The 25274-nt window shown below is 49.7% G+C and overlaps 1 protein-coding gene across 1 annotated transcript; it reads left to right on the top strand.

Moving 5' to 3' along the window:
• Nucleotides 1-5387: 5387 nt before the first annotated feature.
• LOC117005737 (tumor necrosis factor ligand superfamily member 8-like) lies at nt 5388-24435 on the top strand. The gene is made up of 4 exons (XM_033077759.1): nt 5388-5627; nt 12569-12614; nt 22860-22931; nt 23520-24435. Exons 1-4 carry the CDS (start codon nt 5433-5435, stop codon nt 23912-23914), a joined length of 708 nt encoding a protein of 235 aa, XP_032933650.1. The 5' UTR covers nt 5388-5432; the 3' UTR covers nt 23915-24435.
• Nucleotides 24436-25274: the final 839 nt, after the last annotated feature.

The raw sequence follows: 25274 nt of genomic DNA, 5'->3' as shown, positions 1-25274 counted from the left end.
ATTATTCAATTTCTTCCAGCTTTGCAATTCATGCATTATTTTCTTCTGGTCATTAAGCAGAGGGGTTTAATACCCAGAAATGAGTTTTCCACTCATTGGAATGACTCTCTCAAGTGGTGCTGAAAGGCACCACAAACATTCCAGCCCCCAATTTTGGGGGATGCCACATGGGAAGGACTCTGGGTGTGTTTGGACTGACAATAATTCCCACTGAGCAAACTCTGACAAATTTGTGGAAGTTATTGCACTTTTATAACTGTTCCATTTGTATTGTTTTATTGCTGCATTTTATTACCTCTTCTAACACCTCTGCTTTCTGCCTGTGCTCCAAAGGAGATGGATGATGCACATCCACTGCAGCATCAAGAGGTGTTTTTTCCTCATAACCAATTTTCAGCCAATTTAATACACCTGATTTTCCATATTCTTACAAGACTGAGTGATATAATTCTTTTGAGCAAGGGAGGCAGCAGCACAGCACAAATAAATCCTCTGCAGCTTCCCAAGGAGATAATACTGCTCAGTGGCAGCTTTAACCTTTCCTTTTTCCCCTCATTTTCCTGCTGTCTGATGTCTATTTTTATCCAGTGATCTTATTTGAGAAACAAAGCGAGTAAAGAACATTGCTATTCTTGGAAACCCTCCAAGAGCTGGGATGAGAGATGGGAGGTAGGCAGCATCTCCCTCAAAAGAGTGTTTTGTGCTGACAGCCAAAGGTGTCCTCACAGCAGTGAGAAACTGGAGTGTCATTTCCCTCAGCCAGAGATCAGCTTTGCTAAGGACCACATGAATGGACAGAGATTCTAATCAATGCAGTTAAAAAATAAACCCAAACAACCTTTCCAGCCTTGGCCAAGGGCTGAGATGTGGAGTTGGAACAGGAGCCCGGAGTGATTCATCAGAGGAAACACAAAGCCTCCAGCGAGGTGATTCATCCTCTCAGGGTGTTTTGCAGCCACCTCAATTTACTGATTTTGCATTTCCATATCAAATGCTCTCCACAAGTGCTCACATGTTCATGTGTGTGCAACCAGCTGCAGCTCAGAGGGGGCTGCAGAACCCCGAACCACTGGGGTCTGTCACTGAAGAGAAAGGATCTTGGAAATCATCTCATTCCAGGCTGGATGGGGCTCTGAGCAGCCTGGGACAGTGGGAGGAGTCCCTGCCCACGGTGGGGGGGAGATGGGATCATCTCTAGGGTCATTCCACCCCAAAGCCCCCTGTGACTCCCTGGTTCCATAAGGACCCCACAGGATGCCTGCTTTCAATGCCCCTCAATGAGGATGGGAGCAGGAATCACTCAGGGCAATAACACAGACATTGTGGCTCATTGTGTCTCAGATCTTGGATGAGTTCTGGGAGTCAGCTACAGGGATGGATGAGTTCTGGGAGTCAGCTACAGGGCTGTAACCACAGCTGGTGGCCTTGGCAAGACATGGACACAGCTCATATAAACCCAGGCACCTCAGATGGCACCCACACTGCTCACCCCCTGGATTTCTGTGGCAGCTGGGTGCCCACACAAGTCTCAAAAATTGGGCATTACTGTCTTTGATAAAGGTTTCAGTTATCACAGTTCATCCAGGGTGAGTTTCCAGACCCCACAGATGGGTTCTCAGCTCTCAGTAAGTTCATTTCCTTTAGCTGAGGAGCAGAACAGTAAGTACTAACAAAGGGCTGGGGTATTTTGTGTTTCTCCTGACAAAGGCAATCACTCACATCTACCAAGAAATAATTAGAGCTGCTGGTTTTGTGGTTCACTTGTTTTCTGCCTCCCTGCCCTTTTATGCAAAGCTCTCTGCTGCAGAGGACACAGCTCGTGCTGATGCAAATTCGGGGCAAGCACCGATTTTAACCTCTTGAACCAGAGCTGGGGAGAACTGATACAACACTGGTCAGAAAACATGAAACACTGAACTGTGCTCTGGGAATCAGCATCATCAGCAGGTGAGAGTGTGAGGTGTGAAGGGTGATGATATGTTTGAAAGCACATCAGCACCTCTGAGCCAGAACACAGAGCACCCAAAAACATCTATTTAATGTGGGGTGCCCCATTCCTGCAGTGCCCAAGCCAGGCTGGATGGGGCTTGGAGCAGCCTGGGATAGTTGAAGGTGTCTCTGCCCAGGACAGGATGAGCTTTAAGGTCCCTTCCAACCCAAACCAGTCTGGGATTCTGTGATTATGGGACCTTCCCAGCAGGTTCCAACCTTCCAGCTCACCCTGTGGGTTTGCAGTGCTGTGCTCGTGGGCTGACCAGATTTATCTCAGAAAGCACCAGGTCTGCTTTAACCTGTGGTTTTTTTTTTTTTTTTTTTTTTTTTTTTTTTTTTTTTGTCTGTTTGTTTGCACAAATTTTTCCCGTTTTTTCTCACTGACATTCACTGTTCTCTTTTCCTTTTGCAGCCATCACCACCACCTGGTTTTTCTTACATGAGTTTAGCACAGTTATTCTGTTTGAAGAGCTGACCTGCAATCCAAGTGTGAGTGTAAAAGCTTAAGAGCTCACTGGGCTTTCCTCACGACACCACACAAGGTGATATCCTACAAACTACACCACCAGTGTCCTCTGGAACATCATCCACCCCAGTGAGGGATGTGTCTGCTCAGTCATGAGCAGGAGTTGCTGGGCTGCCTGCTCTAGAGTCACTGAAAGACTTTGGAAATTTGGATTTTCCTGCATTTCAGAGGTGTCACATTGCTGAGGAGGGCTGGGGAGAAATTACTTTGTAGGGGATCTCTGTGTGCTGCTTTCCAAAGAGTGGATTTGCTGCTCTGCACTTGCTGCCTTAAGGGGTCAAACAAACTTTGACAGGCTTTGACAAACTTTGTCAATCTTTCCTTTATAATAAAGATTAACTTCCAGAACAAGAACCTCTGCTGCTTGTGGCTCTCCAGAAGTTTTGCATCCCCCAAGAAGGACCCAACAGGTGAGGAGGATCCAGCTCATCCAACCTGCCAGGTCTGACCAAGTGAGGCCATTTCCTCATCCCTTTGTCTCTGGTTAAAACAGGTTGTGCCTGTTCCCATGGTGATATGGGACACTGAAAAAGACTGCTTTGCAAATCTGTAGAAGCCTCTGTAGTGCTGTGCTCCAGTGATTTTACTAAAGACAGTGGTACTGATAGGAAAATGCCCCAACTCTGCTATGTCAGGGGTGTAAAGAACAATTGGATTAAAATTGAAAAGTTCTACCTTTTATCTGGGAGGCCACGAGCCCAAATCAGAGGAAACTGGAGAATTGCATGCGATAAATACCTGTTTTTTCTGTTGTGATATTTGTCCCAAGGAATTCCATGTTGCTCTCTACTGAAGGCAAGGTGCTGAGCTGGCACTGGTAAGATCCTCTTTGCCCTCTCTGATGTCCTTGTAATATCAAATTGGGATTAGCTGAGACAAATAACCCAGGATTTCTTTTCCTGGTAAATAAATTAACTGGCTTGAATGGATGTGATTCAAAAGGGGACATACATCCAGCTGGGAACATTGCCAGAAAAACTCAGGTGTGTTTTGATTTGGTGTCTTGGTTTAGGGCAAATTTAGGGAGCAAAAATTTCTGACAGGCCAGAAAGTCAGGAGTCATCCCACAGAAAACACACAGGGTCCTTTAATACTCGAATAGAGTGAGAATGTTCCCAGATAATTCTCACTGGGTTCTCTGCACAGTCAGGATGATGGTTCCAGGCCAGGACAGGAATTCCCTGACTGCAGATAAACTGGGATTGCAGACACCCTCTGTGGGCACATCCCAAACTCTGCATTCAGCTGCTTCGGTGTCACCGCTCCCTTTCTGCCCACAACTTGCACCCTGCAGCACATCTGCAGCACAGATGTATTTCTGACACATTTCTGTGAAACTCTTCAATGAAAATCTCACCCAAATATCTCCAGGCCTCCACAGACAAGCGTAGTCATAGGATGACAGAATATCTTGAGCTGGAAGGGATCCATAAGGATTGAGTCCAACTCCCTGCTCCTCCTAGGAGTGCCTAAACACAAGAGGAGAGGAGGACCAACCATCCAGAGGTTTCTGTACCCTTGGACAGGGTTAGTGCTGTGGGGAACCTATTCCAGAGATCACCACCCTCTCAGGAAGAGCCTTCCCATAATGTCCACTCTGACCTTGTCCTGGAGCAGTCCCCTCCCTTTCCTGCTGTGCTGTGAGAAGGGACCAGCAACTCCTGCTGCTGCTGTGGATTGCTATGAGATCCCCTCCTCAACCATCTCTTCTCCAGCCTGAACAAACCTCCATGTCCCTCACAAGCGCTGCCCTTGGTGCCTTTTTTGCTACCTTGGTTGCCCTCCCCTGGCCATAATCTGTGTCCCATGTCCTTTTCCTGCTGAGGTGCCCAAAAGTGCTGCCAGCCCTTGAGGTGGGCACACAGCAGCGCAGGGCTGAGCGGGTCCATTCCCTCCGTGCCTGCTTGGCCGGTGATGCTGTGCTCGGGCTGCCCTGCTCCATCCCATTATCCCATCCCATCCCTGCCTGGCCGGTGATGCCGTGCTCAGGCTGCCCTGTCCATCCCATCCCGTCCCGTCCCATCCCGTCCCGTCCCATCCCATCCCATCCCATCCCATCCCATCCCATGCCGTGCTTGGGCTGCCCTGTCCATCCCATCCCATCCCATTATCCCATCCCATCCCATCCCATCCCGTCCCATCCCATCCCATCCCAGCCGTGATGTCGTGCTCGGGCTGCCCTGTCCATCCCATGCCATGCCATGCCATCCCATTATCCCATCCCATTACCCCATCCCATGCCATGCTATCCCATCCCATGCCATGCCATCCCATGCCATGCCATGCCATCCCATCCCATCCCATCCCATCCCATCCCATCCCATCCCATCCCATGCCGTGCTTGGGCTGCCCTGTCCATCCCATCCCATTATCCCATCCCATCCCACCCCATTATCCCATCCCATCCCATTATCCCATCCCATCCCATCCCATTATCCCATCCCATGCCATCCCATCCCGGTGATGCCGTGCTCGGGCTGCCCGGGTCGCTGGCGGTGCCGAGCTCCGGAGCTCTCTCCCTGCAGGAGCCCTCGGTGCAGGGCAGGAAGGCAGAGCCGGGACCCGGCTGCAGCCGCACGCGGTATAAAATGAAAGAGGATTTGCATATGTGCCCGTTTCACAGGGCCGGGGCGGGGGATGGTGCTGTGTGTTCACCTTGTGACATCAGAGGGCTCGGCTGAGGACGGAGAAGTCCCGGAGCGACAGCATGAATGAAGCTGCTTCCCCTGCTCACAGCTGCGTCCTGCCGCACGCCCCCGGGGCCCTCTCTCTCTGCACTGCAAGTGATGAAGTTTTTTTTCCAGATCACATGAGCCAGGATGAAGGGGGAAAATCCTGCCAGGAGCAGACATGGGCTGCAACTTGAACCCGACCGAGGGGACACACAGAACAGTGCCTGGAGAGCTATATAAGAATGTGCCAGGGGCAAGAGCAAACACTTTCTCAGGTGAAGGACTCGCGTGAATCAGCCATGAATGTGAATGAAGACACTGTTACCAACAGGCTTGGAGCCACTAACAAAGTCTGTTTGTATTTTATCATCGCCATCCTGGGTGCATTGCTCGTCTTTGCCTTGGCTGCCATCATGGTCCTGGTCGTCCAGAGGACGGTAAGAGATTGATTCTCCTCTCCTCTTCTCTTCTCTTCTCTTCTCTTCTCTTCTCTTCTCTTCTCTTCTCTTCTCTTCTCTTCTCTTCTCTTCTCTTCTCTTCTCTTCTCTTCTCTTCTCTTCTCTTCTCTTCTCTTCTCTTCTCCTCTCTTCTCCTCTCTTCTCCTCTCTTCTCCTCTCTTCTCCTCTCTTCTCCTCTCTTCTCCTCTCTTCTCCTCTCTTCTCCTCTCTTCTCCTCTCTTCTCCTCTCTTCTCCTCTCTTCTCCCTTCCCCATTCTGTTGTCAGAAGAACAGATCCTACCACCATCATAAATCCACACACACGAATTAAGGGAAAAATTAAACACAGATCAAAGAACTCCAGAAAAAGAGGATCTTCCTCCATAGACAACATTTATTCTTGGCACTCAATTCCTACTCTGTGAATTGAGAGAGCACTCCTGACCCGAGGTGCCCAGCAGCCTCTGTCCCGCCTGGTTTGGTGTGTGTCTCCTGCTGGTTCTCTGGAGAGCAGTCAGTGTTTGAGAGGGTTTGGTGTGTGTGATCTGGAATGGGTCGAGCAGGGGACATGCCAGCTCTGTGTGACACCCTGTGGTGCTGCCTGCTGATGTGGTGAGGCTGAGCTGTCCTGGGCACTGGTGGGGACCCAGCAGCTCCCTCGTGCCCCCTGTCCCCTCAGTCCTGCCCTGGGTGGGATTTTTAGTGCACAAAAAGAATTGTAGAAAAGATATCAGGGACACAAGGTCACACACAAACAACTTTTCCTTCTACCAACAGTCACTTTAACTTCTTAAAATAAAAAATTGCTCTGGAATGGATCAGGAGTTGATGGGGAACCAGTGACAGCCAGAGCAGAGATGGATGGTTGTGAGGATAAAAAGTGAATTTCTGACCTTGTAGGTGCATTGCCATCAACTTCACCAAGGTAAAATGCCAGGTTAGAAGTTTTATGGGCTCTGAAATCTTATTGCAAAAATCAAAGTGCTGAGGTACCCCCACTACTGTTCATAGAAGGAAAGCTCCAGTGCAGGACTGCTGGAGGAACTGGCCATGGAAAACAAAATATGATCCTTTGACTCAGTATTTTCTCTTGCTAAATTTACCCTGTGCAATTTGTGTGCCCATGTATGCACATTACCCAGAAATTAAACCAGGAAGGCTTGACTGATACTCCTTCAGAAGAGGAATCATTTACCTGTAATCAGTGTTCTCCCAAAAGAGAAGCACTCTGAGGACAGTTAACATGAGACATGGGGCTTTTTAAGTGAGAAATAGAGTGGGATATCAGGGGAGATCTTTAAAATAACAGTCTAGGTAATTACAGACTTGCCACAGCTTTGGTGTATAATGAGGCTTTCATTTGTACTGATTATGGAAGCAAGCATTAAATCACCTCTCCATCAGGATAAAGCAGTTGCAGGAGTTGCCAGAGGAACAAGATAGCTGAAAGAGCCAAGGTTTTGACTTAAAAGAGTAATGACACCATTGCAGCTGCTTTGAAAACGAGCTTGGCTGAAGGAGGAAATATGAAGCTGAGGGGTGTGAGGAACAAATAAAATCAAGCAGCAATTTTATGCTCTGAGGAGAACCTGGCAGTAAAACACAGACTGTGTTGGGCTCTCAGGGAGTTCAGGAGCAGAGCAGTCATCCCCATCTGTGCCTGGTCCTGAAGCCCCAGAGCAGAGAACAAGTGCTGGTTCTGTGGGCCAGGTTCCACAGGGAGCTCCAGGCTGGCTCCAAAACCAGCTCAGTTCTTGTGCTGTGCTGTCAGAGTGAGGCTGTGCCACTGTGGCCTCGCTTAGGGACATGGGACACACTCTTCTGGTGCTGGCTTTATTTCCACAAGCCATCAGACAGAGTTTTACAAACACATTGTGCCTGTTTCTGGTCAGTCAGTGAGCAGTTGTTACCCTGCTGGACTGTCAGGTCACCAGAGGTGACACCAGAGGTGTCCATGTGCCAGTGCCCATCTTCTCTCCAAATCCAGATAGTTTACACAGGTGCTGTTAGCAGTCAGTCTCAGGATCCTTTCTCAAGGGAATAAGCTGCTTTCCACCACTGCAGGGTTACATTCTCAGGAAAGGCTGACAGGTTTTCTCATGGGTAAAATCCAGTCTGTGAAGCTTTACAGGTCCTCTGTTCAGCCACACAAAGCTGGGCACAGAGTCTTTTGGGAGTCAGCTGTGGTTGGGCTGAGCATCTCCAGCACTGATGGGGAATCCTTGGAGCCCTGTGGATGCTGACCTGCTGCAGGGATCAGAGCATCACCAGCTGACTTCACTATTTTCTTTATAACTGTGACAAAAGAACCAACATTTTGTGTGGCCATCTCCTTGGGACGATCAGGTTTTCTCTCCAGATGTTATCAGCTGGACTGTGAGTGGTGCTTGAGTTCAGGGGCAACTTCACACCCTCCTGATGCTGAACTGAGAGAGAAGCTTTTATTTCCCTGTGTTCCAGGGGGTGTTTGAGGGTCACAGGGGTTGGACCCTTGTGTGCCACAGCACTGAGAGGTTTGTGGTGACAAGATCCCACTGCCCCTCCCTGCCCCCATCACGGGCTGCCTTTTGATGAATTCATAATTGCCTAATTTAACTTGAAAGAAGGCAGACTGGAAAAGGAAAATCAAACTCTGCAGAAACCAGGCATTTGCAACCCCCACAATCTGAGTGCTCCAAAGAAGAGAAACACAACATGAAAGGCTAAATGAAAAAGGCAACTATGATTCAAAGCTGCTTCTCTGAATCCTACAGCACCTCGAACATTATCACACCTCCCCACTTTCCAGCACCCCAAGAAATTTCCTTTACAACTTGTTTTTAAGAAGGGTAGCACAGCACATTAGTCCCATATCTGGGAAGGGTCTATTTTAGAGCTAAACTCTGGTTTTTTTGGAGCTATTTGCAGTGCTGAAGTCAGTTCATTTCTTCAGCTCTCATCTGCAGGACCACTTGGCTCCAGGCCATTGTCGATCTTTCCCAAGTGACTCAATTTTCCTCTGGAATGAGAATAGTCTTGAGCCATCATTTTTCTTCTTAGCACTATTTACAAGTGTGTTAAATCCTCCACCCTTCTGCCTGCTGTATTCACTGCTGGCTGTATGTGTATGCACACATCTCTGGAGATGTTGGTGTGTACAGAGAAGTGAAACCAGTGACAGAGAAGGGGACAGCAAGGGCTGGAAAATGTCATTTTAAGGCACACAGACCCCCTTGTACAATGTCTAGTGCTGTACAGGAAGGTCCATCAGACACCTGGGCCTCCCATTTACAAATCCTGAGCCCATGATCTGGGTTAGTCCATCACTGCTCTGGATTTTGTAGACTTCATATATTGAACCTCTAAATTGAGCGGGAAATACTACCAGTGTGGCAAATGCTAAAGGTCAGAGCAGGTTTTTTCTGTTTGCTGATCTGCTCTTTAAGGCTGTTAAGAACCTTTAGCAGCAGATTTGTGAATGACTCATACAGCACCCAGCACAATCCTGCACTATTTATTCGGGTTTTATGTCTCCTTAAAAGTCATTTCGGCCCCAGGTGCCCCACTCGGGGCCTGTTGGCCCCCTCTTGTGGCAACCCTGACAGACAGGAAAATCAAATACATTTTTTAAAATAAAATAAAACCAAAATACTGAGAATTCCCCTAGAAGCAGATTTCCCACACGTTGAGCACTACAGGAAACCCACTGATGCATTTTAGGAGAAAACTGGCCCGGCCCAGCTCTTGCTGTGGGTGTTCTGTGCAGTGACAGTCACCTGCTGTCTGGAAGTGACACTTTCACACCTTTGGTCAGCACAGAAAAACATGATTTTCACCCCGGGCTCTGTTTCCTGTGAGGCTCGTTATCACATGGGGACATGCTCTGCTTTCTGGGCTTTTCATGTCCAGCTTCAACCTTTGCTCTTGGTCCCTCAGGAGGAGCTGCCCCCACCTTCCCCAGCCAGAGCAGGGCATAGAATAAATCCCAGCATCACTGAGGTTCACTCCCAGCCCATGGAGCCCCAGCTGTGCCTGGTCCCCACCTTGTCCCCAACCCAGCACACTCCAGCCCTTCCTTGGGCACCTCCAGGAATGGGGATCCAACCCTCCCTGGGCAGCCCCTGCCAAAGCCTGACCCCCTTTCCATGGGGAAATTCCTGCTGAAATCTTGCTGGTTCCAGGCTGAGCAGAAACAGGGGAGAGCCTTGGGGATTCTCTTCAAAATGAAGAATTTCCTTTGAGGGCAGGGGACCAAAGAGCTCTTCCCCCCAGAGCTGCACTGTGGAGATGCTCTTGGGGAGCCCCGGTTACCCTGAGCCCAGACCCATGGTGGGGTTTGGGGGAAGATAAAGACTTCACAGAATTCCAGCCTGGTTTGGGTTGGAAGGGACCCTAAATCTCATCCAGTGCCATGGCAGGGACACCTCCCACTGTCCCAGGCTGCTCCAGCCCCAATGTCCACCCTGGCCTTGGGCACTGCCAGGGATCCAGGGGCAGCCACAGCTGCTCTGGGCACCCTGTGCCAGCCCTGCCCACCCTCACAGTGATCAGAGGTGTCTGGTTCAGTGAATGTTCACTGCTGTCACCCAGGATTTGAGAATGACTCTTTTTCTGCCTCAGCTTGAGAAATTTTCTTGTAAAATGATTAAGGGAACAAAGAAATAAATCACTTTCACTGGCACCTGATTATCATTTTCTCTAATAAAGCAAACTCAAATTATTCTGCTTGCTGAGTAAAGACAGAGCTACTTCATCACCAGCCCTCAGATCACTCCAGACAGAGTGAAATTTGTTGTCTTGAATTTTTTTCTGAGCTGGCACTGTAGAATTTAATCTGTTTGGGCTCGTCCTCTGTGCCTCTTTGCATTCCAAATGACAGCATTACAAGCAATATTCTTGCTGCTGGAAAAGAAAGAAACAATACCAGTAATATTTCAAAGGAATTCCTAAAGGTTTATTTCAGCATCTACTCAATTGTCACTATAATAAATTGCTTTGGTATGTGCTGGTTTTACTCGCTGGGAGCCTTCCCAGGTGAGAACACAATGCCTTGAGTCCATTTTGATTTCACTTTTATGCCCTGAGTTCAGAGCAGGCTCTGAGCCACCAGCAAGGCAAACATCTCCCTGGCTGCTGATTTCATTGAGTGCAATCTCACTGGGGGCAGAACATCATTTTTCTGTCACCTAAAATATCCTGAATTCTCCACAGAGAGCAGGAATGTTCAGATATTGCATTGAACAGCAACATTTTCCTGTGCCCTGAGTGTGTGTGTGACAACAGCCCAGGGCAGAGGCAAAGGAAGGGGCTGAGAGGTCCTGGCAGAGATTCCTGGGGGTGTTTTCAGCCAAACCCTGCTCAGTTTAACATTTGGTGGTATGGGATGAGATCAATGACAGCTCCCAAGGGAGGATGTTGTGTCAGGGATAAAAAGCTTGGAAATACCTTTTTTATTTCAAATTACATCTCTGGGTTCCTGTTCTCCTGCTGCCCAGCACCTCCCTGCTCAGGTCAGGTCACCTGGAGGTGACACCTGGCTCAACAGGTGACTCTGCCATGCCTTCCCCTGCTGTGGGGAGAGAAAATGAACAAGTTACAGATCTCCAAATTCCCAGAGAATCACAGGATCATTTCAGTTGGGAAAGAGCCCGAGGACCAGTGAGTCCAGCCATGACCCTGTCAGTGCCCAGTCCCCCTGGGAGCAGCTCTGCCACCCCTGCAGGACACAGCATTTGGCACCAGACCAAAGGATAACAGCTCTTTGCTGGGAGCAGCTGCAGCTCCACACTTCAGTTGTTCAAAGCATGGCCACATGAAGCCAAAATCTAATTAAAAACCTTCTTAAACATTTAAGATAAGAACATTAAGTACCACAAACAGACCCAGCACAGCTTCTCTCCCTGCCCAACCACTTTCCTTCTCCCCACAGCACCTGTTTATCCACTTCACACACAGAAAGGAGGTGTTTATGCTGGAGCACCACTAAGGATGAAGCTTTCCCACCACAGCAGTGCTTAATTTCTCCCAGGAGACATCAAATGCTTTCTTAAAGCTGGTAGAACTTCCCAAATTTCTCCTTGCTGGACATCCTGAACAGGCTCAGGGAAGTGCTCAGGGCACTGAGTCTGACAGGGCTCAAGGAGCAGCTGGGAAAGGTTTTAGGTCCTATGGTTTAATTTTAGGTAAGTGAGGAGCAGGGAGAAGGACTTAATGATACTAATGGATCCCTCCCAACTCCAGACACCAATGTGCTAAGCTGGACCTGGCCTGATTAGCCTGCACAATTAACCCAGGTAATTTGCAGCCAGGTAAGAGGAGCTGGTTGAGCCCAGCCTGAGCAAAACCCAATCCTGTCATGAAATCCCTGTGGGACCAGCCAGAGTGAGAGTGAAGGGATGTGACAGCGAGGTCCCAGTGCTCTCCTCAGCTCTTGGGAGAACATCTTGCCCCTCGAGGGCATTGCTGGACATTTATTTATGAGCTGCCAGGTACTCTGGGTGGCATCAGAGCAATCCTGCTGCATGTCACCCTGGAGCTGCTTTTCTGGGAATTTCTCATGCCATGCTGATTGAGGACAGTTCCCTGTGCCATTTCCACCCTTGGTTTTACAGCTCAGCAAGAAGTAGGAGGAGAGGTGAGGCAGGGCATCACTGTAATGCTCAGACCTGTCTGGGCTCTGCAGTTTTAATGATCTTTCCAGGCACTTGGCTCTCCAGGTTCTCCAGTCCCACTCTGTCCCACTCTCTCCAAGCCTTGCAAACCACAGAGAGGGATTTTTAGGACTTGTGCTTTTGAAACAGCCCCACATAATTTTCTTACTGCACTGAGAGAATCTGGCTGTGTCAGAAATGTTGATTTTCTATGTTAGAAAGAAACAACCCAGAAACGTTTCAGATTCACAGTTGCACATGAAATTGGTATTTCCTATTTCCAGAATAATCCATCTCTTTCTTCTTTTTCAGGTAGATGATCCTGCCATGGAGGGCATCAAAAAACCCATCAGGACAGGTAAGACACCTAAACAATACAGACAATTTGTCATATCTGTAATGCAAATATTGCCCAGGGTCACAAATAAGTCAGTTGTGCACATCTTAACATTTTCAATAAAGGCTCCTCCTGGTCAAGAGCCAAAGTAGTGAGAAAAAAAAAATGAAAATGAGAAAAAAGCTTTCAAATTACTTCAGGAGCCAGTGCATGGCCGAGGAAATAACAAGAATTTCTGAATGTGCCCTAGAGTGTCTGTTCAAAAGAGCTTTTTGCCAGGAGATGTGAACATCACTCTGATTTTAAGGTTTTATTTTAAATGCTGACTCTTGCAAATGTGTGTAAAGTCCTCGTCTTCATGAGGGAGGGGTGAAAATGTGTTCCACATATTCCAAAACAGCTCCTGGTTTGAGGGGAGAAGGGAGAAAGGAATGGGTGGGTCGAGAATGGACAAAGGGAGACCAGCAGCAAAAGGCACAGAGCAAGGAATTGAAACAGGCAGAGTGTGAGCCCAGGGAGCCTGAAATTAAAAAAAATCTAACAGAGACAATTACCAAGATTCTGCCTGGCCTTAGCAAAAATCAGGAGCACTGTTCATGTCACTGGCACTGCCTCACACAGCTCTCAGCACCAATAATGGACTCCTTCAAATGTAAGTTCATGCCCAGTCCCAAAGGGCAGGAGATGCCATTGAAACCCTGTGTTCATCTAGAGGTGGAGCAGAATGGGAGCCTGAAGGAAACTGCAATTGTTCATCTGGAGCACACTGGGGGCACTGGGATGGCTCAGCTGGAGCACACTGGGGGCACTGGGATGGCTCAGCTGGAGCACACTCAGGGCACTGGGATGGCTCAGCTGGAGCACACTGGGGGCACTGGGATGGCTCAGCTGGAGCACACTCAGGGCACTGGGATGGCTCAGCTGGAGCACACTCAGGGCACTGGGATGGCTCAGCTGGAGCACACTCAGGGCACTGGGATGGCTCAGCTGGAGCACACTGGGGGCACTGGGATGGCTCAGCTGGAGCACACTGGGGGCACTGGGATGGCTCAGCTGGAGCACACTGGGGGCACTGGGATGGCTCAGCTGGAGCACACTCAGGGCACTGGGATGGCTCAGCTGGAGCACACTGGGGGCACTGGGATGGCTCAGCTGGAGCACACTCAGGGCACTGGGATGGCTCAGCTGGAGCACACTCAGGGCAGAGCTCCCCGGGGGCTGCAGCTCCTCCCCAGGGGCAGCTCCGGGCTCTGCTCTGGGCCAGGGACAGGAGCCAGGGAACGGCTGGAGCTGGGCCAGGGCAGGCTCAGGTGGAGCTCAGGGAAAGGTTCTTCCCCCAGAGGGTGCTGGCACTGCCCAGGCTCCCCAGGGAATGGGCACGGCCCCGAGGCTGCCAGAGCTCCAGGAGCGTTTGGACAGCGCTGCCAGGGATGGACAGGCTGGGATTGTTGGGGGGGCTGGGCAGGGACAGGGGCTGGGCTGGGTGATCCTGTGGGTCCCTCCAGTTCAGGATATTCTGTGCTTCCAGGATTTTAAGATGAGCCCAAGGTCTGGAGAGTCCCAGTCCCACAAGCACCTTTTCTGCGCTGCATTTCTGCAGCATTTGGGCACCCCTTACTCCATTTTGGGTAACTTTTGGATCCACGACTCCCATACTGGGTTTGTTTCATAGCCCACAGCTTCCAAAGCAGTCCCTGAGTGCCACCATGTCCTTCCTGAAAGCTTCACATCTTGCCTGGCCATCGCTTTTTTTTAAGTTTTAAAATTCCTATAACCTGGAGGAATTTTCATTTCTCCTAAGGCTCTCCCTAAGGCACCCTAAACACACACACTGCTTTTCTCTAGCAACCTAAGCATTCCCTTAAATCTTCTTATGTCTTTCTCAAGTATTTTTGTGTTTTATTTTGTATCTGAGGAGGCTCAGGAATAGAGCAGGATCTGAAGGTATGGAGCCTTATGATCCACAGAGCAGGAGCCACAGAGGTTGTACCTCTAGGTCAGCATTTTTCAAAGCAAAGCACAAGGGGTAGGGGCATTCCCAGGGCAGGGAGAGAGATGTCACTGGTCAAAAAGTCCATTTGTAGTTATATTTATATTTGAATTTACTGTATATTTATATTTACAGTTATAGTTATAGTTATATAGTTACAGTTATATGAAAGAAAATCATATATATATATATATATGATTTTATTTCAGCTCAAGCAGCTTGTGCAGATGTTTTTTCTCCTCACCAGCAGCTGCAGGTGCCAGGTAGGAGCCATGTGCTCTCTCCAGGAATGGCCAGGATGCTGTTTCATCAGCCAGAACATTTCTGTCTTTAGGTCCATATCAACCCCAGGCATCCTCGTGCTCAGAATTTCTGAATTCTGCTGCTCAATCTGAGTTGATGCCATTAGTGAAGGACAAAAGGGAGGCTGACAGTGAGAGCCCACATCAGGAAGAGCTACTGATGGTTGTGGGAGATTCAAATGCTCTCCCCTCAGTGCCCATCAGTCCCTATTGGAGGCTAACAGAGCATTCAAGTGTGAGCAAAATGTCAGGGCCTTTTATTTTCCTCTTAAATTGCATAAAGCAGAGCTTATTAATTAATATACCCAGTGGGTATGTACTGAGGACCCCTCACAAGGAGCTCTGTCAGCTGCTGCCTGCTGGCAACCAAACAGGGACCTGTGGCAACTGTGCCAGGTCCTACCCAGAGACAGGAGCAGCAGAAACGTTCAGGAAGGGAACTGTGCTGAGGCTGGAGCTGCTGTGGATTTACATTTGGATCCATTCTGCCTCCCAGGTGGAAACTGGGTGTGGTTTGTACCCGTGAACCAGGGCTCCTGCATTGTTAAAATGGGCAAGGGAGAGAAAAACCAGCATTGCCCAGCTGGTGCTCAGCCTGGCCACAGCCCTGTGCCACTGCCAGCACCTCGGGGTGCTCTGGGGGACACAGCCCCATCCCTGCAAGTGTCCAAGGCCAGCTTGGACAGGGCTTGGAGCGCCCTGGGATAGGGGAAGGTGTCCCTGCCCATGGATGAGCTTTAAGGTCCCTCCCAGTCCAAACCATTCCATGATCCTGTGACAACAATCCTGTGCTGAGGTCACTCAGGCAGAGATTTCCCAACAGGCAGCAGCCCAGACCCAGCCACAACACTGAATCAATTGTGTCTTATTAAAGCAGGAAAATGCAATGATTTAATTTACATCTCCAATGAGATTATGTTCTATTGTTAGCTAAACACCAGTGGGCACTAAAGCAGATTTATGGGAGTTTTCCAGCCCTGACTCAGCTGTCAGCCCCAATGGATGGGCTGCAGGGATCCACAGGCACAGGCTGGGAGCACTGCAATGTCAGCTCATTAAATGTTTGTGTGAAAAATGGGATCAGCCTCCTCAAATCCTCTGTTGGTGCAGTACCTGAGCAACAGGGGAAGGAATTAAATCCATCACAAACTAAGTGCTTGGGAAATGTCCTTTCTGTGGAAGCATTTCTCTGCAGAAACTCATCCCCGTGTCACAAATAACAAATCATGTATTAGTGAGGATCTGAGGGGCATTGTTATGTTCATTTTGTAGAGGGGAAAATGAACTCACAGACAAATTGATGATGGAAAGGTGCAGCCCTCATCATCTCCTTGCTGGCCTCTCCGAGCCTCATTTCCCTGGGAATTGTGTAATCCTGGCCTGATGGCTTTTCTTGTTATTTGAGCTGCAAAGATTTGGTATCAAAGAACAAATGAACACACACACACACACACACACACACACACACTATTTATAGGTATTTTTCTCTGGCACTGGACAGACCAGGAAAAGAAATCCAGCACCCCACCCTAAGTTTCAATGGGAAATAGGTTCCCAAATAAAAATCTGGCTCCGATAAATTAATATTATACAGGTGACAGTCACAAACCTGCTACTATAGAGAAAATCAGGCTGAAGCCAATGAGCCAAGGAGCCTTTTCAGATTTGCAGCAAACCCTCAGAGGACAGTTTGGCCTTCTGCAACTAAATCTGATCCAAACACTATGAGAAACAGCTAAGGGAGCTGGAAAGGGGCTCAGCCTGGAGAAAAAGGAGGCTCAGGGGGAAATTCTGGCTCTGCACAAGTCCCTGACAGGAGGGGACACCAGGGGGGGATTTGGGATCTGCTCCAGGAACAGGGACAGGGAGAGAGGGAACGGCCTCAGGCTGGACAGGGGAGGGCAGGGTGGGCACCAGCAGGAATTTCCCCATGGAAAGGGTGGGCAGGGATTGGAACTGCCTAGAGAGGTTTGCAGTGCCCACCCCTGCAGGTGTCCCAGGAAGGATGGAGGTGGCACTGAGCGCTCTGGGCTGGGGACAAGGTGGGGACCAGGCTGGATTTGATGGTCTGGGAGGTCTTTTCCAACCTCAGTGGTTCTGTGCTGACATTTCAGGGCATTGGACACCAACCCCACAGCAGTGGGCTCCTCAGAAATAGATATTTCCCACTTGGGCCATGAAGGTTTCGCCCTTCTCAGCCTCAGTCCAGGGAGGTGTCTGTGTGCCATAAACGTGACCCTGCCTGAGGTGTGTCCACCCAGGGCAGAGGAGATGGAGTTTGTGAGCTTGAAAATGGAGAAAACTGAGAGGAGATTCTCAGCTTTAAAAATCTGGGCAAGCCTGGGCTTGCAAATGCCAGAAAGAGTGCAGAGACCTCCTCCAGGCCAGAATCTGGGGAAATGCACCACACATCCAGTGTGGGCTGCAGGCTGAGTTCATCACATATGGGGGGATTGCTCAGAATGCTCAGTGTTGGGTCTTCCCTCTCTCCAGTATGTAAAACACAAGCTATATGTGAAAATATATAAATATATATGTATTCACACACACACACATATATATATATGAATAATTCATAACATTATGTGAGCTTTGCTGCACTGACAAGCAAGCAGAGATTTGAAGAGTTTTGACCTAAAATTCCACAGGTTTGGCAGTACTCAGGTGTGCAGTGAGGAATTCATAAGAGGCTCTTCCTAAATTTGGTGAGGAAAAAAGGGATATTTCTTTAATTTCTGGTTTTGGGAGGAAATTTGGCAGCTGAGTTCAGTCCCCTCCAGATCAGAGCAGCAGTCCTGGGGCTCTCGAGGACCAAAGGCTCTCAGTGTGTGTGACAGGAGGGGATGTCACCCAGCAGCCACTTGTCACAGCTTCACAGGCTGGGCCAGCCCTTTGGCTGCTGTTTGCAGGGCACTCACCTGGCAGGAGAGAGTAAAAATTAGCTATAGGGACTTCAGGGGATGGCTGCTGAGAAATAAAATGAGGCAAATTCTGCTAACTCTGGCTTGCTGACAGAGATGTGTGACATCACCTCACCTAATTCCATAAGCATTTAAATCCATGGGGGTTACAGAGGAATCAAAAGCTGTTTGTTGCCTGCTTTTACTTCTTTACTTCATAAAACAATCCAGGGTTTTGCCCTGCTCCTGTGCCTGCCCACACTCAGCCCCCAGCCAGAGGAGGCAGTGGAATGTCCCCATGGCAGTGGAATGTCACCAGGGGGTGGCTGGGACCAGGACAAGCCTCAGGAGCCCCACTCGAGGGGCTTTCCATGTCTGGGGAGCAGCACCTTCCCTGCTGACAGAGCCACTTTCAGCTCATGGTTTCAGTGCCCTTTGCTGGTGCTCCTGTCAGACCCACCTCAGAGGTGGGGAAACTGAGGCAGCCACAGCCAGCACAGAACTTTCCCCAGCACAGTCACATCCTCTTGGACCTGTCTGGAGCAGCCCATGTGTCCTTTTGTCCCTGAGCGTGTCCCTTGGCTTCATCCTGCCTGGACAAGGTGTTGATGGTCTGAGAAAACCTCAGGGGTTCATTTTGCACCTCAGGGGGAAATCCTGGGGGCTCAGTGAAATTGCAGCTTCTCTGAGATCCATTTCCCACTCCCAATTCCCAGTCCCATTTCCCAGTCTTATTTCCCACTCCCATTTCCCAGTCCTATTTCCCACTCCCATTTCCCAGTCCCATTTCCCACTCCCATTTCCCTTTCACAGCCCCTTTGGCTCAGTGGTGAAAAGCTGCATGGAGCTCCTGGAAACAGCCAGGCTCTTTTCCTCAGGGCTGCACCCTCTGGATGCCCATCCTAAAAGGGGTCAAAAAGACAAAAATAAGTGATCTCCTGATATCTTTTTAGTGCTTCCCCCTGAGACCCCTTCCTTACCAGCAGCTTTCCTTGCAGCAGATCTGCAGTGCCCGTGCCTCACAGCACAGAGTGAAACCTGTGTGCTCTCCTTGTCCTTAGCCCCAAATGTAGCTTTGTCTTTCCCCCTCCTTGCAGTATTTTTAAGCTCATCTAATCCCACGGATGGCAGAGGGATTACCTCTGATTTACACCAAGCCAATTAGGTGATGTGAGCACATCCATCGGTCAGTGCTGAAGCTCTGGTAATTTCAGCCTCTCTTGCCTTGAGCTGAAATGTTTCAGATGAAAGAATTAGCTAGAGAAATAAAAGTAGAAAACAGTTACAAGCTGCCTCAGCAGCTTGAGTGAGGACCAGACCTATCTCTCTAAAACAATTTTTTTTTCCATAGTTTCCCTTCTGACTAATGCAGCTGACGTCACCGAATTTAAACGCAGACACACCAAACTTGCTGACACCAATAAATGTTAAATGCAGCTCTGGAAATGCAAAGTGCAGCCAGGTCAGCGAGGGGAGATCTTTAGAGATGCCATGGACACCCTGAGCAGTTCAGGCCTGGCCAGAGGGGCAGCTCTGGGCAGTTTTTGGGCAGCTCTGGGCAGTTTTGGGGCAGTTTTTGGGCAGGCTCAGCCCTGGCTTGGCAGAGCTTGCAGGGCTGCAGCCTCCAAAGGCTGCTTGTGCAGCAGGGGATTTTCAGCCTTTGGAGGGTAAACCCCCTAAATGCCACTGAGTTTCTGTAAATGATCTCCCCTTCCTGCAGGACACACGGAATGGGAGCAGGCTCGGGGTGCTGATTGTGTCACCATACACTTGTTATCACCACAACAGCTGAAATAAGGGCCAGAAGGGTTTTCACTCATCCTATGCCACATCTCCACATCTCTGCTGTGCCTGTGCCCTCACTAAAACACTAGACTGACATGACTAAAACCAGGAAAGCAAGCTTTGTCTTTTCTTTGGGGATTTCCAGAATGGTGAAGGGACTTTGGTACATGACTTACTCATTCTTGGAGAGCAGTGAGCTCCTGCTCACCACAAAAGACTTTAAACTGCTGAAATCAGAGAAATATCACAATTTTTTCAAGATATCCACAGCCTCTGTCTCCAACAGAGAGTGCAAACGGTGCAATACACACCTCACCAACCCTTCCACCCAGGGGAATTTGGGTGTGGGACCAGCTTCTCCCTAATTTGTCCATCTTCATTATGAAGACCCCCTTAGAAATCAGGTCATGTAGATACAGCAAGGATCTGGAGATTTAAATCTCTTATCATTAACCCAGTTTTCATAACCCTGTGAAACTTAAGATCCTTATCCCACTATGCATACAAATAGAGCTCTTGGTAGAATCCTGGAAGCACAGAATATCCTGAGCTGGAAGGGACTCACAGGATCACCCAGTCCCTGTCCCTGCCCAGACTCCCCCAGAACTGGAAGCTCCAGCCCAGAGTAGAGTGGGTTGTGTGAGGATCACGACATACAATATCTGATGTTGAGTTTTAGTAGGATTTAGTTTTGTGCATTAACTGGTCCTTCAGAGACCCTTGTAGAGCTGGGGACTGTGATATCAGTTTTATAAGTTGAGTAGCAGGAAAACTTTGAAGTTTTGTGTACCCTGGGAGAAGGATTATAATTTGATAAGGCTTTACTGAAACTCCTTCCTTTATTCTTGGTGTTCAGCTGTGGAATGAAACACAGAAAATTCCCAGTTTGCCATCTGAGCTCTTGTGGACTTTCACAGCCATAGCAGGGCCAGGAGATGTAAAGGAGAGCTCATGCAAGGAGAAATAACCATTCAGCTGTCAGGTTGCAGCACTGGGATATGCACTGTGTTCCTGAATCCATGCCTTGTCTGTGTGTCCATCCACCTGTGGACCTAGGGGACAGTTCTGTGTCATACAGAATAAAGACAGAATAATCACAGAATCATTGACTGGATCCTAGAATGGTTTGGGTTTGAAAGGACCTTAAATGTCATCTTATTCCAACTCCCTGCCATGGGCAGGGACCCCTTCCACTATCCCAGGCTGCTCCAAGCCTCATCCAGCCTGGCCTTGGGCACTGCCAGGAATGGATCATCAGTGCCATTAACTGAACATGCAGTACGGTGAGAGGAGGAAAAACTTACAGAGAGGAGATGGAAGGCAGGAATATGGAGGAAAATGAGGTGAAATGCAAGGGGGAGAAGCAGGGAGCAGGGTCTGGGATGCAGGAAGTGGATCACAGGGATGCGGTGTCTGGAAGCGGGGGATGGGACACCGGGATGCGGTGCGGGATGCGGTGCGGGATGCAGGGATGGGACACCGGGATGCGGTGCGGGATGCAGGGACAGGACACCGGGATGCGGTGCGGGATGCAGTGCCGGACACCGAGATGCGGTGCGGGATGCAGTGCCCGACACCGGGATGCGGTGCGGGATGCAGTGCCGGGACACCGGGATGCGGTGCGGGATGCGGTTCGGGATGCAGGGACGGGACCCGGCTCTCCGCTGCGCTGCGGCCGCCTGCAGTGCCGGGCACGGCCGTGGGATGGAGCCGTCCCCGCGGCCGTGGATGGAGCAATTCCTGCGGCCGCGGATGGAGCAGTCCCGAGGCAGTGGGAGGGAACAGTGCCCGCATCCCACGTGAGGGACCTGTCCCAGCGTTTCCTGGGATGGAGTAGTTCCCGCATCCCGTGGGAGGGAACAGATTCCGCGTCGCGTGGGATGGTGCAGTTCCTGCATCCCATGGGATGGAGCAGATCCCGTGGGACGGAGCAGATCCGTGGGATGGAGCAAATCCCGTGGGATGCAGCAGTTCCCGCATCCCATGGGATGGAGCAGTTCCCGCATCCCGTGGGATAGGCAGTTCCCGAGGGATGGAGCCGTTCCGTTCCCGAGGGATGGAGCCGTTCCCGAGGGATGGAGCCGTTCCGTTCCCGAGGGATGGAGCCGTTCTGTTCCCGAGGGATGGAGCCGTTCCGTTCCCGAGGGATGGAGCCGTTCCCGAGGGATGGAGCCGTTCCGTTCCCGAGGGATGGAGCCGTTCCCGAGGGATGGAGCCGTTCCCGAGGGATGGAGCCGTTCCGTTCCCGAGGGATGGAGCCGTTCCCGAGGGATGGAGCCGTTCCGTGTCCCCAGGGATGGAGCCGTTCCGTTCCCGAGGGATGGAGCCGTCCCCGCGCGGCTCTGGCGGGGCAGCCCCGGCTCCTCCCCGTCCCGGCGCTTTGGATTTGGGGCATTCCCGGGACACGGCTGCTGCCCTGGGCTCGGAGCTTTCGAGTCCCTTGTTCCCAGAGCAGCTGTGGCTGCCCCTGGATCCCTGGCAGTGTCCAAGGCCAGGTTGGACACTGGGGCTGGGAACAGCCTGGGACAGTGGGAGGTGTCCCTGCCAATAGCAGGGACAGGATGAGCTTTAAAGTCCCTTCCAACCCAAACCACTCTAGGATTATATGAACAACCTGGTGAAATCCACGTTTTAACTCCGAGAGAACAGAGCAACATTCCAAAAGCATCCAAAGAGCCATTTTCAGAACTATGTCTCACTTAAATTTTTAAAAGGTTTCTGTAATTGCACCACAACAGTATCTTGGTTAAATTAAACTTACCTGCACATAATTTCTGTTTCATAGAATGAGAGAATCCCATCCTGGTTTGGGTTGGAAGGGACCTTACAGCTCATCCCATCCCACCCTGCCATGGCAGGGACCCCTCCCACTGTCCCAGGCTGCTCCAGCCCCAATGTCCAACCTGGCCTTGGGCACTGCCAGGGATCCAGGGGCAGCCACAGCTGCTCTGGGCACCCTGTGCCAGCCCTGCCCACCCTCACAGTAATTCCTCCTTGTATCTATTCCAAACACAGCCTCTTTTAATTTAAAACCATCACTCCTATTTTTAAGAAGCAGGGTAAGGAATTTAATTTTTCACGGCTGAGAGCTACAATCTGCCGGAGCTTTAGGTTGTTATAGATTTACCAGTTGAGTGACACTGCTCTGAATTCCCTGGGCAGATCAAATATTCTCAGCCAAGGAGTCAGAACCATGCTGCAAGTGGGGTACCAAGTGCTGGCTGCATTTTACAGTGCCAAAAAACCCAAAGTGCTCAGGAGCAATGAGTTAATCTGTTGTTTTCTCCAGAGAACACCTTTGAAGACTATGTGAAGACCCTATGGAGTGTCCCAGGCAAGAGAGCCGCTGCCTACATGAGAGGTCAGTGGGGAGTCCAGGGAGGGGGAAAAGGGTTGGGAAAGGGAAATTTGAGAGCTGTCTGAAAAGCTGCTCATGTCATTCACACTGGGTTTACTGGCAAATAGCATTTTTGTCCAAATGGGAATTTTATAGGAAAAAAAATCCTTAGTTCTCCTGGAATGTGGCTGTCAAACCCCTATTTGATCCTAGAATATTTTTTTTTACTCAATAAAAATAAAAGGAAATAAAGATTTACCTTCTGCACACACACAGAGGGAATGTACTTCTCCATGAATTGTACAATCTCCATGAATATGGAAAGTACATGAATGTACATCTCTGTGAATCGCCTCCAAATGCCAAGTGGGGAAATAATGGACACGAACATCCCTGCATTTCTCTGCCTGGGTTTCCCGAGGGCTGAGTAAATCCTTAGAATTTTTAGTGCCCCACCTCCATGTGTGAGCTCCCAGATGCCTTTCCAGGAGTTTCCCTGGTAGGAAACCTCTGAGCAGGTGTCTCCTTTGGTCAGGACACAGTGCTGGAAGTGTCCTAGGGCTGGAGGAGCTGAGGGGACTCAGAGCTAACAGCCCTTTGCTTTCCTGCCAGTGTCCAGCACAGCGAACAGCTCCAAGCTGAGCCTGGTGGAGAAGGGGATCTGTGAGGCCATGGACTGCAATGGTGAGCAGCTGGTGGTCAAGGAAGAAGGCCTCTACTTCATCTTCTACCACTTGAACTTCCACTTCCCCAACTGCTCCAAGAGCCCCATCGACCTCAAGATCGAGCTCCTGGTGAACGACAAGGTGGACACGCAGATGTTGTCCACATTTTGTGCATCTGAAACCTGCCAGGACAAGACTTTTAAAACCTTGCTCCAGCTCCACTTGGCAAACCTGAAAAAAGACGACAAGATATCAGTAACACTGAACCACCCCCAATTCCTGAACGACGTCTTCCTTCCCAATGAAAACGTTCTGGGGGTCTTGAGGTACAATGGAATGTGAGCAGCTCCCCGAGCTCCCACTGCTGCCCAGACCCTTTCTCTGAACACCAGCAGCCTGCTTTCACTAGGCACCAGCTTGGTTTAAATCTCCCAGCTCACCTCATCCCTAGGGTGAACAAGGAACTTTGTGAGCGTCCCAGAAAAAAGCACAAGTTCCCTGGCTTGGCTCCAGGTGGGATTGTTGGGCTCTGCAGCACATAACCCACAGACCCACCAGGGGCTCCTCGAAGCAATCTGTGCAAACACAGATTAAAACCCAGGCACAGCATGGGAAGAATCCCCAACAGAGGGATTTTTAGGGTCATAAACTGCTGGCACAGTGCCTGTGCTCAGGACATGGGGAAATCTGCTTAACTCTATTTTATGGAGAAGTGTTTTAACCCAGTCTTTCCAAAAACCCAACAGTCAAAGCTTGTAGTCAAGGCTTTTCTTTACCACAGGCACACGATGACAACTCTGGAATAGATTCATGGTACAACAGCAAAAATGATGAAATTATTGACTCTTGGGCTGGCAGCTGAAACTCTGGGGCAGGACATAGAAGATATGGGATTTACAGGATATTTCTGTGCTGCATTCTGCTATGGACTTTATGCCATTTCCTTCAAGTGTCTTCCTTGTCATTATTTATCCATCTTTTCTATTTAAATATAAAGCTCTTTGGGACAGAGACTTTGTCTAAGCAGAGTGCTCAGCCTCTGTTCTCCCCTGGGGCTCTCAGACCTTTTCACATTAAATATTAAAACAGAAATGGAGTTGCCAATCTGGTAAATAGCAAAGTTCATTAGGATTTGTTTTCCTCAAGTGCTGCCCTGCCAGTTTGGCAGTCCCTGAGTGACACAGACCACACTGGGCTGGGAATCCTGCTCCAACACCAGCACTCCCTGGAAAGCCAGGACTCCTGACTTCTCCAAAGCCCAGACTTTGGTGCAGACCTTCCCAAAGACAGTTTCAGACTGGCCCTCAGCTGAGAGCTGAGATGTTTGAGCAGCCCAGAGGATGGGTGGTGTTCGAGCTTCTTTGGCTGCCTGGAATGTTTAGAGAATGTGAGATAAAAGAAGAATCTCAGGCCCTCTTATTCCATCAACTGCAGTAACCCAGACATTTATTTGTAATTTCATTCTTACAGTGTGGGGAGGGAAGGGACCAAGATGTTACCAAAGCTGGGGTCAGTTCAGTCCTTCCCCTTTTCCCTGCAGCTCTGGGATCCCAGGAAAGCCTGTTCTCACCATTACTGGCGTTCTTCCCCTTGCACAACTGACATTTTTCTATTACTCGAGCTTGGCAAACTCTCCACAGCAAACATTTAGTCATAGATTGAGTTTCTGGCTCCAGAAACCCGGTTTATAATCCAAGCTTAG

Source organism: Catharus ustulatus, chromosome 21 (assembly GCF_009819885.2).
Source record: "Catharus ustulatus isolate bCatUst1 chromosome 21, bCatUst1.pri.v2, whole genome shotgun sequence".
Lineage (NCBI taxonomy): Eukaryota > Metazoa > Chordata > Aves > Passeriformes > Turdidae > Catharus > Catharus ustulatus.
This window is presented reverse-complemented; position numbering and strand designations above follow the sequence as displayed.

Coding starts and splice junctions, on each gene's coding strand:
- LOC117005737 (XM_033077759.1), top strand. CDS start 5,433: ATGTGCCAGGGGCAAGAGCAAACACTTTCTCAGGTGAAGGACTCGCGT. Junction 5,628..12,568: donor TCCTGGTCGTCCAGAGGACG/GTAAGAGATTGA, acceptor CTTCTTTTTCAG/GTAGATGATCCTGCCATGGA. Junction 22,932..23,519: donor AGCCGCTGCCTACATGAGAG/GTCAGTGGGGAG, acceptor CTTTCCTGCCAG/TGTCCAGCACAGCGAACAGC.